This window comes from Furipterus horrens, unplaced genomic scaffold, assembly GCF_987537825.1.
Source record: "Furipterus horrens unplaced genomic scaffold, mFurHor1.1.pri manual_scaffold_4, whole genome shotgun sequence".
Lineage (NCBI taxonomy): Eukaryota > Metazoa > Chordata > Mammalia > Chiroptera > Furipteridae > Furipterus > Furipterus horrens.
This window is the reverse complement of record NW_028327174.1, coordinates 42,856,713-42,870,005: the sequence shown is the minus strand read 5'-3', so window position 1 is coordinate 42,870,005 and position 13,293 is coordinate 42,856,713. Positions and strand designations below refer to the sequence as shown.

Sequence of the window (13,293 nt, the reverse complement as noted above, 5' to 3'; positions counted from 1 at the left end):
GCAAAAGTAAGTTTACAGTTCTGAGTACACAAAACACAGAGTTTATAGTTGTACTATTATTTATTAATTATTGTACAATTTTCCATATGAACAATAGTAAACCTACTTTTGCCCCATCCTGCATATGCCCCAAACACACTTAAAGTTTACAAGTGTAAATTTAAAATAGTATATATTTATTTATTTATATCCTGATATAAAGTTTTCATACATCAGGGAATTTTTGCACCAATAGCTCCTAGTTTTGGCCTATGATTTCAGTTATCAAAAGAATGTCAGTAACAAAATATACAGCATAATCACAATTTAACTTACCAATGAATTGGGATGCCTTTGCAAAATTGGTGGGCAATGCTGCAAGGCAGGATCTTGGTAAAATTCTCCTACGGTGATTGAATTTGACTTCTTTTTCATAAGAAATGAACCTTCACTTCCTATTTTTAAATGACAAAATAAAGGCAAATAAGAAAGGCTGACTCAATCATAAGATACTAGTACTACATTCAATCATAAAAGATTAAATACATTTTATTAATGGAAACTGCCCAATTCTTGTTGTAACATCTCTAAAATGAAAATAATAAATTATGTTGGCTTTTCATTTTTAAAATTCAGTTACTTCTTGTTCATCCATAAATATTTACCAAATTCTTGTCACAGATTAGACAATGAGTAAGTGTTGGATATAGATAAGCATGTAAAATAATCCATGCCTCATATGAGCTCATAGTACAGTAAAAAAGAGACAAGTGAAAAAAAAAGTTACACATGCAATAATAAATATGTTCATGTACAGGAAGCAGAGAAAGTTTATGCACAAATCTGATCAAAGTCATTCTTTTCTGTTTCTCTGAATTTTTCTTAGAAATATTTTAAATCTTGTTTTAAATCTGAAATCATACTCTAAATTGCCGACCATGCAGCAATCTTGAGTACATCTCTATTTAAATTTCGTATTTTATGATTTTGTGCATAAAATAACATTAAATAAACACCTTGTGTTTAGTTGGCAATATTATTTTAAGAAAGAAGAGATGAGAATTACTTTTACTGTCTTGGATTTAAAAAAATAAGGATCAATAAATAAATCACACTACTGATGATAACGTGAAAGCATTACTGATAAATTATGAGATTAAATTCTACCACTCATCTTAGAAGCATAAATAATTTTAAGTGTCAATACAAATTATAAAAACTATTGTACATATTCAAAAATCAACTTTACAATATTCTACATAAATCATAAAGTTGACACAAATACTTCCTACTTGATTCACTTAAAATTTACTTACCCTAAAATTTAAATTATTTTATGCTTAAGCATTTTAATAAAATAGACTTCATAATTTAATTATATTTACATATTTTATAATTATTATATTTTCATAATTATCCCTCTTTATATTTGTGGAACTTCTATTAGCATATTGTTTATACAAGCAATATACACATTTTATCATTATTTTTATCTTAGCATTTCCAATGTTTTCCTTTATTTAAAACTACTTAAGAAGAATTCTTCTTTCAGCCATGATGAAAGTACGGCACCAACCTGAACCAGCTCCACAAACAACTGGAAAATTGGACAAATATTTTAAACAACTGGTTTCAGATACTGTGCAACAGACAGTACAGGACTGTGTAGTCCCTGAATGAAGGGAAACAAGTATTGTAAGCCTTCTGATCACCCCGGCTTTCTGCCTCAGGGCAATTTGAGGCCAGAAGCACAGGGAGAAGGAATGAAAACAAGGCTTGATGGTTTTCCTGACACAGGAAGATGAAGATCAACACTCAAGGAGACTAACTTAGCTGGGAGTTCCAAGGCAGTCATGGAAAAAGAGCTTCTGTAATCTGTCTGCAAAGGGGTTTCCCACAAACATACACTAAACAACTGTAAAAGGGAATTCTTCAGGAAGGAAATGATGATACTAGATGCAAACTTGGATCAATATAAAGAAGTAAAATCATCAAAAAATATAACCTTTATTGTTTGTATACCCCATAAAAGAGCTTCAAAATACATTAAGAAATAAGTGGTCATTTCCTGTTTAAGTTAAGAAATAAATAGTACCATTCCTACACAAACTCTTTCAAGTAATAGTAGACTCAGAAACACTGTCCAACAATTGGACATTGGAATTCAAATACAATATTATTTATAATAGCTTCAAAAACATGCAATACAAAACATTGGTGAGAAAAACTTTAAATGACAAATAAATGGAAATATACCACACTAATATGCAGAAGGCTCAATTATTAAGACATCGATCCCTCTGAATTTGTTTATAGATTTAACATGAATCATTTACATATTAAACCTATATTTATAATATTAAAAACATATTACTTATAAATGAATTCTACGTAAATATATATAAATATGTGTTCTAACAAAAATCCCAGAATGCACAGAACCTGGCTTAGTGAGAGCAATTTTGAAAAACAACACCAGAGGGCTTAACGCTACCTGATTTTAAGACCTACTATTAAGCTAAAGTAATCAAGATAGTATGGCAGTGGCATAAGAATAAACATCTAAATCAATGGCACAGAACAAAGAATGCAGAAATAGAACCATACCTACATGGTCAATTAAATTAAACAAATATGCCATTAATTCAATGAGGAAATATAGTATTTTCAACAAGCAATATTAAAACAACTAGATATCTATATAGAAAAAAATGTCAATCTTTCACTGATACCGTACCCAAAAACTAATGTAAAATGGATTTTAGACATAAACATAAAAGCTAAGATTTTAACACTTCCATGGGGAAACATAGGAGAAAATATTTAAAGTTTGGGATAGGAAAAGATTTCTTAAATGGGATAGAAAAAACACAAGCCATAAAAGAAAATATTGAAAAACTACTTCATCAAAATTTTAAAACTCTGCTTTTTGAAAAATAACCATAAAATGACAAGCTATAACTAAGAGAAAATATTTGCAAAGGATTTCTACCAGAATATATAGAAACTCATAATAAAATAATAAGATAACAAGACAAAAACTAGCTAAATATGTAAAGAGATACTTCACAAAGAAAATACATGAATGGTCAATAAGAACATGAAAATAACATCAATATCAATAGTGATCAAAGAAATAAAAATTCAACCCATTGAGCTAGAACTATGCGTTCAATAGAATGGCTAAAATTAAATGGACTGACAATACCAAGTGTTGTAGTGTGCTGAGGATGTAAAACAACTAGAATTTTTATACTGCTAATGAGAGTATAATATGGTACAACCACTTTGGAAAACAGACAGGCATAAAAGAGAACATACCATATGATTCCATTTATATGCAACTTGAGAAAATACTAATGTAATCTACAGTGACAGAAAGCAAACCAGTGGTTGCCATGAACCAAGGTTGGGGAAATATTTGAGAAGAGGCCTAAAGGGACTTGTTGGATGATAGAAATGTTGTATAACTTGATAGTGGTGATGATTACATGAATGTATAGAATTTTCAAAACCTATGAAAATGTGTACTTAAAATCGTTACATTTTATTTTATAGTAATTATTTCTCAATAAAGTTTATTTTTAAAAATGAAAATCACAATGAGATATCAACGTACACCTTGTCAGAATGGCTACCATCAATAAGTCAACAAACAACAAGTGCTGGTGAGGATGTGGAGAAAAAGGGACCCTAGTGCAGGCTGGTACAGCCACTGTGGAAAGCAGTATGGAGTTACCTCAAAAATTAAAAATAAAACTGCCTTATGATCCAATGATCCCACTTCTAGGAATATATACTAAGAAACCTGAAACAGTAATTTGAAAGAATAAATGCACCCCTATGTTCACTGCAGTGTTATTACAATAGCCAAGATCCGGAAGCAGATAAGAAAGCTGTGGAGCATTTATACAGTGGAATACTACCCGGCCCTTGAAAAAGGAGCTCTCACCTTTTGCAACCGCATAGATGGGCCCGGAGATTATTAAACTAAGTGAAATAAGCCAGTCATAGAAAGGCAAATACCATATGATCTCACTTTTATGTGGAATCTAATGAACAAAATAAACTGATGAACAAAACAGAAACAGAGGCACAGACACATGGAACAGACTGAGAGCTTCAGAAAGGATGGTGATTGGGAGACTGGGTGAAAGAAGGAGAAGGGATTAAGGGAAAAAAAAAGAAACTACATATACATAACACATAGACACAGACAAGAGTGCGGTGACAGCCAGAGGGAAATGGGGATAGGGGTAGGTGGAAGTGGGCAAATGGGGGAAATGGAGACAGAAAGAGACTTTGATTTGGGCGAGGGGTGCACGATGCAGTATGCAGACTACGTTTATTGATTTGTACACTTGAAACCTGTATAGTTTTGAGAACCAATGTCACCCCACTAAATTCAATTAAAAAATACTTGGACTTGCAACATGAGATTTGGAAATAACCCTCTCTTTTTTATCAAAATGCATTGCATTAGATATGTCAGCCCAAATCACTCTAATTATATATCTTGCAATATCAATTTTTTAAAAGTTATCTTACATGAGTTATTGAAATATCAATATTATTTTTAATTCTAATAAAGGTAAATATATATTTTATTAAGTGCTTCCTATTTTCCAAGAACTCTCCCAGACAGTTTCTATTCGTTTTATCTAATTCTTATAAATAATCCTGGAAGCTTGGCAATACTACCTTTAACAAGGATAAGGGGCTTACACAATCCAGAAAGGGTTCAGTCAATGATGCAACATGGAATCCAATTCCAGCCTGTTTGTTTCATGGCATTAGTCACCATTCACCAATTAAAGGCAGTATCATAACACAAGTGCAGACATACATTTTCTTTATACCACTGCCTTAACTGGAGTTAGCAAGCACTAACTACTTCTAATAATGAATGCATTTTCCTCAAGTTTTTCCAAATGAATTCAATCAGGTTTTTGTCTCAATTCCTATTTTTCAATGTCAGTGTGTGAGACTTTTAAAATATATAAAGGGAACTATTTTTGAATAATACATACCTTCACTATCTAGGTCATCACTTTGACCAAACACACTGTCCACGTAAGACTCTGGAATGAAGGTCCATTCATCAAATTTATTAAGTACTTCTTCAGAAAAATGCCCATTGCTGCCTGAGGCTCCTTCTTCCACAGCACTTTTCATCTGATATCTGAGGACCATTCTTGCCAAGGTGGATCCTATATCTAAAAATAAAAAAGATACACCAGCAACTTAGAAATCAACAATTAAACAAACCTGAAAATATACCAAACTTACTTATATATTCTCATACTTCTTGAAAATTGTTTATTCCTACTTCCAAAGTCACTTGACAATTGTGATAATGCATGTTTAACAGGTAGTACATTTTCACTTTCAAAATATCACAGAAATTAATACAAAGCTTTGGTGTAGATGACAAAGATGGGTACAGTAGTCCCTCTCTATATCGAGGTTCACTTATCACGGCCTCATTTTATCGAGCGATTTTTTAAAATATTGTATTTAATTATTTATTGGGGATTTTTTGCTATATCACGGGATTTTGCAGTACTGTATATGTATGTTGTTAAAGTTATGTAGGTTTAAGAGTGTAGAATATGTTTAAGAACATAAGTAGTGTTTATAAAAGTGTGGAAAAGGTTAAAAAGGGACTGGGAATGGTTTATAAGTGTGTGAGAAGAGGTTATAAAGCCTTAAAATATATATAAGTACTGAAATAAATGTAAAGTTCCTACTTTGTGGATTTTCACCTATCGCGGGGGGGGGGGGGTCTAGAACGTAATACCCATGATAAGTGAGGGAATACTGTATTTATGAAACTAACTTAACCCCAGAAAGGGCCTGGGCTTGGAAGCCAGACGCTGTGCCAAATCACAGTAATGCCACTCATGAGCTCTGTGAGCCCCCTAAGTGTCAGGGTCCTCACTTGGGAAGTGAAGATGACAATATACACAGCAGAGGGTCATCAAAAAGATTAAGTGAAATGATGCATATAAAATGTTTAGCACAATGCCTAGAACATTGACTATGCTCAATAAATGATCTATTTATTTTTATAAACTATTTGCTAAGTGATTCAATATATTGGCAAATTCTGTGGAATTTTAAAGTGATCATTCTTCTCATAAGTGGGCAGAGTCCTCATTGTCCTACATAGAGCCTGAAAATTTTCTTCAAATATTATTCTCACAGTTCACATTATAACATGTGTATGGGACTCAGTCCAGTAGTACCTGAAAAATGTTTTAAAGCTATGAATCCAAAATGTTCTTTACTCAAACCAGCTACCAATGAAATCAATCAAATAATATTACTATATATTTTAAATTAGGTAAGACTTGTCATGGTTAAAAAAAAAGCAAAAAAAAACAAAAAATTCATACAGAACAAAGGGAATAAAGTAAATGATAAATCTCCCTCCATTTTTCTCTCTACCAGACATAAAAGATTAAAGTTAGCCAGTCACTGCCCTGAAGCTGGTTGAGCTGGTGAACATGGGATCTAAGCATGATTCATTAGCTTCCGAAGTCCCCCGAAGCAACCATGAAGCCCATTCCTGTCATTTTTTCCTAAAATGCTCTTTATCATATTCAAACATTTATGACAACCAGATCCCAATGGTGTGCTCATTGATGGTGTACTAAAAAACACTGTTCTAGCATACTAAAAACACTGTTCCATGCCTTTTATTTTTTACTTAATAATGCATTCTATATCCAAACATTTGGATTTGCTAGATGTTATTTTCCCCATATTGCAAAGCATTCTACTGCATGAATAGTTCCTTTTGGGAAATATTTAATTGTTTTTTCCTGATATTTTGCAATTATAAACATTTTAATGTGCATCCTTGTACCTGCAATTTTATGTACATTGAGAATGTCTGTATCATAAATTCCTATTAGTATATTGTTGGGTCAAAAATGTATGTAAGTCCATTAAAAATACTAATGGATATTGCTAAATAAAGGTGCTAGGGAAGCAGGTAGAAGGACCTTCCACCCAGACTTCATGTGGGCGGGAAGAGTTTTCTTGTAAAAACTGATAGGGTGCAGAGGCAGAAAGAATGAGGAGATGGCCAGGTGAAGCGAGAAGGTAAGGGAATTGGAGAAAGTAATAGTGGGAAAAGCCTTGAGGTAGGAGTATATGAAGCATTTAAGAAACTGAGGGAAATTCAGCCTGATGGGATGTTTGAAGTCCCACGAGGAGGTTGGCCCTTGAATAGGCAGAAGCACCAATATGCGTGGATGGACACTTTAGCAGCATTCAACTGTCTCAGTGAAGGAGAGAAAAACAGCAGACTGTCAGACTGATAAGGAATAGAGTTTTTTCAGATGTGTCAGAAAAATGACAGTACAGAAAACACATTATTAACAAGAGAGTCCTTAGGGTCTGATCCCTGGGAAAGGGAATGGGCAATGGAGTAAGGTAACTAAGGGACTGCTGGGAGCTCAAGCTTTAAAAATACACATTGTATGAGTAAGTGAGACAGTTAAAAAGACAGAAATGTTAAAAGAGGTTGACAATGACTTGTCATCAACATATTTAATATATGCAAATATATATTAACTTGAAAATATAAAGAGAATGCATCCTTAATTGAAATATAAGGTAAATGTTGGCAGAGGTCATCAGAAGGACAAGACTGCTGGCTAATCTGTGAGCTGGACTGGGGCAATCAGAAGCTCTTAGCCGTGACCTTGGATTTTACATTCTGCCCCTCATCCCCACAGTGGAAGCTGTCCCAAGGATGTAGCCTCTGACAGAGTATGATGTTATTGAGGCCACTTGGACTGAATATGTGGCTCAAACCAGTTCGGACCTGTATATAAACTAAAATTCTGGCAGGTAGGTGTGGAGATTTACTCATCTTGCAGTTGCCCAAGGTAAGCCTTATGTGTTAAGTTCCCTTGCTTATTAAACCCATCAGCTACCAGTCTTCAGTCTCTCCTCACCCTCTGTGCACGGGAGCCAGTTTCAGATTTCACTCAGGAATCTCCGGAGGCATGAGTATCATAACACTTTTAAGGGCAGAGATACATTTTCTTGGCAGTCATTGCCTTAACTGGAGTGAGAAGCATCGACTATTTCCAATAATGAACACATTATTGGAACCAACAGTATATTAACTTGAAAATGAAAGTGTATATATATATATATATATATATATATATGTGTGTGTGTGTGTGTGTTTCTATTGATACATATACATTTAAATGCATATGTATATGTAAACACATAAAAAGTATAGAAAAAGTCTACATGTATTACTTATAAGAGAGGAAATAATTTATGGTTATTTTTTTCTTTATGATTGTTTCCCTGTTTTTAAAATGATCATGAATTACTTTTTATTTTTAAATGCAAATTCTCCCTATCAAGTGTATCGACGATGCTGGGCTGGAGGCCTGGGAATCTGTGGTGTTTTTTATTTTTAAGATTTTATTTATTTTTAGAGAGGGGAAGAGAGGGAGAGAAACATCGATATGCTAAAGAAAGATTGATGAACTGCCTGTCACCTGCCCCCAACTGGGGACCTGGCCTGCAACTCAGGCATGCGCCATGAGTGGGAATTGAACCAGCAACCTCTCAGTTTGCAGGCTGGCACCCAACCTACTGAGCCACACCAACCAGGGTGAATTACTTCTATAATAAAAAACAAAACATATAGAAAGAAAAGTAAGTTTTCAGAAATATTCTACAGACTTGCACTATATAAAATATGTATTTGCTGGGTAATACAGAATTTAAATATAATATCCCTTTCAAGCATTTCATGACAAAAGAAAAAGATACCCAAACCCTTTCAATATTTTTGGCTTAAGTTGTGCCAGACTGAAATGAAAACAAAAAGATCAATGACTTAAAACATTACTACTAAAAATAAGACATACCAAATGTTCCTTTTAATACTTACTTGTTTCTTTTCTTGAATGAGATGTCTTATCTGGAAATAAAGGACCAAGCCAAGAAGGTTCAATTTTTCCTATACCAAATCCTCCAAGGCAGATGCTGTTATTGGCCAGGTCCAGGGCAAGCCTCCTTAAGAGCAAACTGATGGTTTGGCCATCACCTTTGCCAATGCTTATTGTCAGTGCTTTCCGTACATCTTGCTCACGGGACCCACTATTCAGTAGCAGTTCCACCAGTCTGGGACTGCTCACTTTTTCACACACCTGTTAAAGAAAAACATATACAAGCGTATGAAAAGCCTGTATTACTTCCTTTTGGGAGACTGGTATATTGAACTTGGGGCAATTTTTCTCTATATACTTTAATTTAGATAGAAGCAAAATAAAATAAGGTAAAAGTGCATCCTTGAAAAGGATCAGGAAAAGAAATAAGATTAGCACCACCTATATCAGAGTAGCGGAAATCAAACAATCTGCCACATGAGAGTCAGTTATCATGAAAGAGACAACATGGCATGAAGAAAAAGCTCATGAACTTGAAGTCAGAAGAACTGAGGCTTACGTTTCCTGGGTTTCTGTTTGCTCATTGGAAGACAGCTGGTAAACAAGGGCCTTAACACAGTAATTGCTTACTGCCCTGCCTTCATTTGTAGCATAAAATATAAAAATTACAACGCTTGTTAAGGCCATGGCCAAGGACATCATCACTCATTTCTGGTTTTCCAGAGCTCTCCAGGACAAGAATCTGAATTACTACAAAGAAATATCTTGTCTTTCAGTTTTCTACCTTGCCCTGAATATTCTACATTCAGAGCTGTGCTCAAGGTGAGTTAGCTTACGAGGTGCTACAAAAACTAGTGTCCACTGAAAGCAGAGAGAGGCCCCAGCAACCTGTGGCGTGGCACATTGGCCCTGCTCAGGAACAGCTTCTGAAAGGAAAGGCATGGAGGGTTTCACAAATAGAAGATCAAAGTAATAGACAATGGAAATATTGTGTGAGAGTTACTATGCTAAATTCTGTACATACATGATCTATAATTCTCATAAAAACAAAACCCTAGGCCACAGGAATAGTAGCCCATTTTTAGATGAATATTTAGAAAACATATGCAATTTGTTCAAAAGTTTAGAGCTAGTCAATAAGAGACTTGGATCTGACATCACATCGGCTTGCTCCAAAGCCTGTGCTCCTTTCACTACACAAAATTAAGTACTAAGAAAGGAAACAAAAGAAGACTCTAAGATCCAAGGTACCAGGTCCTCAGCAGAAGGCCAAGATTGGGGGAAATTCCTGACTTCTCCAGAATTAAAGTGTCTACAAGGGATTCTAGGGGGCAGTTCTGTGATTTGAAGGCACCAAATTAATCCCCACCAGTCTCCAGCATCATCCACCTTCAGCATATTCTCCTCAGGACCACTACAGTACCTTTGTAGTCTAGATATAACCAAGTCACTGTGCTATTTAAAAATCTTCTAAAACCCCTCTGCTCCAGGACATTCCCCTAAACACAACATGCAATTTTTCAAACCTCATTACCTTCATTTGTGCTTTTCTATTGCCCTAAGTGTCTAACCCCGCTCTTCACCCAGAAAAAAACAGAGGTCCATTCTTCAAGAAATAGCTGCATAGTCCCTTGCACAGTAAATCTTTGCTGCCAACCTCCCTGGCTGCACACACCCTTCCTCCTCCAGGCTCCCATCCCATTTTGTTTAGCACAGTACTTAGCACACTGAACCAGATGCACCTATCCATTTTATAACTAGAATGAAAGACATGAATACTATTGTAATTCAATTTGTACCTCTGTAGCCTCGTACAATGCCTAGAAAATTACTAAAATCCTCTTTATGAGTCCATAGGGAATTTGTGATAGAGGGAGTTGGGGAGAAAGGGGCTAGAGGAGGGGAAGGGAAAGGACCAAAAAACTCAATTACAAATATCTTCTCTGTAGCCCAGCAAACTTATTTCTCTAAATTATGTATAGCACTTATTGCCTATGTTGTCTTAAGGTGAATTATGTTTTATCCTCCCTCCTCTCCCAATACACACTTAGGGGGAAAAAATCTTGAAACAGAAATCCCCTTTTATATTCTTTACTAATTAGCTAGCATTGTGCTTTCTACATAAAAGGAGCTCAATACATTTCTGTAGAGACATTTGCCTTGGGGGACCAAAACAATCTAAGCTGACTTTAGGCATATGGTGCCGTGAAAAGAGAGAGAGGGAAGAAAGTGTATTAGACAAAAGAAAATTAAGAAAATAATGTCAACTTCATGAGAGAAAAACATACTGCTCAGAAATATACAGTTTTGTATTTAAATAAAAAGGTAATTCAGAATAGAATCAAACTTTATCAAAAGTATAATTTATTATTCTTTGAAATCTCTCTCATCTTTTAAATTATAATTAACATTAACGTAGCCAACAATCAAAACCAAATATTTTAAATTAGGACTTGAGAATAAATGACCGACCAACCACCACCACTATCATGAATCTGCTGTGTGAGCAGGAGATTAAAGCATTGAACAGATGTATTGAGGCTCTGGACGAACCTGCTTCACTTCAAGTCACAATGCAACAAGCTTAGAAACAGAGAGATGATTACAACACTGAAAACACTCCGGAACTTCAAAGTGAGTCAGATTATCGTGGAAAAGTCTACAATGTTGTGTAACAAGTTTAAGAACATGTTTTTGGTTGGTAAAGGAGATTCTGTAATCACACAAGTGCTAACTAAATCTCTTGCCAAAGACAGCATGAGGAAGCAAATAAAAACAAAGACCACGGGAAGAAAGGGCCAAACAAAACCTAGAATAGGCACAAACAGGTTCAAAGACTCTAAATGGAGAATTTGATGTTCAAGACAGTAATCAACCACAATATAATGGCGATGGCAACGGAGAAAGCAAGCAGACGAGCCAGCAGTAAGAAAAAGCTATTGAGTGAGGGAGGACACAGACTGAAATATCTCTGAAGGGTTCTCCTGCATTAGAGAATTAGGTTGCCATACCTGGAATACAAAGAACATTTGAGCAGTTTTTATGGTTTTCATTTGAAATATTTAGACTGCTGGAAGTTTTAAATTTTTATAAGCATAGGTTGTGAGGTTTAAAATTTGTTTTAAAGGAGAAAATCCCTTTCTATTTTTCAAAGTAAGCATTGCTTAATTGTACTTGTGCAGTATAAACACCTGCATCATACAGAAAATTCATTTAAGAAATGTTATAGCATATGTTTGATTAGTGCATGTATGTTAATGTGTAATTGATGATAGAAAAAAGTTACATTTTTAAAATTACTATTTGTATAAACATTTCCTCTTTTCCCAAATACTATGGGTTTGGTGCAGTTTTTCTTATCGGACTGTCTTTTCACTCGTAGTGGGTTTTATAGAAGTTACACATTTTTATGGTAGATAAAATGTTACTTCTATGTAATTACTCCCTTCTTCTACCTAAAGTTAACGGTCTGCATTGTGCTATATTATCCTGCTGCTTTGTAACAACTTGTGGTCTGTGTGTCTTTTTGTATGATATCCAAACTGACATTGAACTGAAAATTCTACATGTACAAAACTCATGTTAACTTTAGAAGGTAATTTAATTTTGTAGCTAGGAATTCAGTGAAGTCACATGACTTTCCTTCAGACAGCCAAATGAATGTACATAGGAATGAAATCTGGCTCCAGGGTTCAGCCAACTAAGATCCTTTACAGGCACTAGTAGCTAAAACTGAAAACTAAGTGATAAAAGTTTATTTTTGAGATATTTCTGAATTTTAAAAAAAATCACAGTCCTTAGGGAAGTCACTAGTAGTATTTTTTAATTGAAAGACAATTTATGGTGTTTACACAGTAAATAAAACTAAGTACTATACAAGGAAACAAAACTTATTTGAAAACATGGTTATGTCAGAGGGGAATTTTTATTTCTGTATCATACACGTGAAAGGATCATAAAAAAAATGGAAACTTTAGTTGCTCTGAGGCAGTAGACAGTGTAAAGAAATAGTTTTTAATAGTCTGTATATTCACATATATGGACTAAATCAGGGTAAACTAAGGTTAACACACAAAATTTAAGGATAATTTAACAGGTAGTTCTAAGATAACTTGATTAAGTCAGTTCGTAGTTTTTAGTCACTAAAAGACACTTCTTCTGTTTTGAAACTATGAATATGAAATAAAGGCCTTTAAATCTTCAATAGTTGCATGTGACATGCATTGCATGTTTTGACCTCTCGGATAATCGTTTTCATCTATAGATAATTGTTTTCATCATCAATTACTAAATTATTTCAATAACCGGAGTTCCACTTTTGAGAGGTCTTACAATGGAACTTAGGACCCATTTTTTTTGAAGGAACTCTTGTTATTATATCTGT

At 34.4% G+C, this 13,293-nt stretch overlaps 1 protein-coding gene across 1 annotated transcript in view; it reads right to left on the bottom strand.

Moving 5' to 3' along the window:
• The window catches only part of LRRK2 (leucine rich repeat kinase 2), a 143,917-nt gene that overhangs the window by 69,392 nt on the left and 61,232 nt on the right, over positions 1-13,293 (bottom strand). The window contains exons 19-21 of the mRNA XM_090273021.1: positions 8,912-9,170; positions 5,010-5,195; positions 316-434 (exon numbers count right to left, since the gene is read on the bottom strand). Coding sequence (XP_090129147.1) covers positions 316-434; positions 5,010-5,195; positions 8,912-9,170 — 564 coding nt within the window. The remainder of the gene's footprint in view (positions 1-315; positions 435-5,009; positions 5,196-8,911; positions 9,171-13,293) is intronic.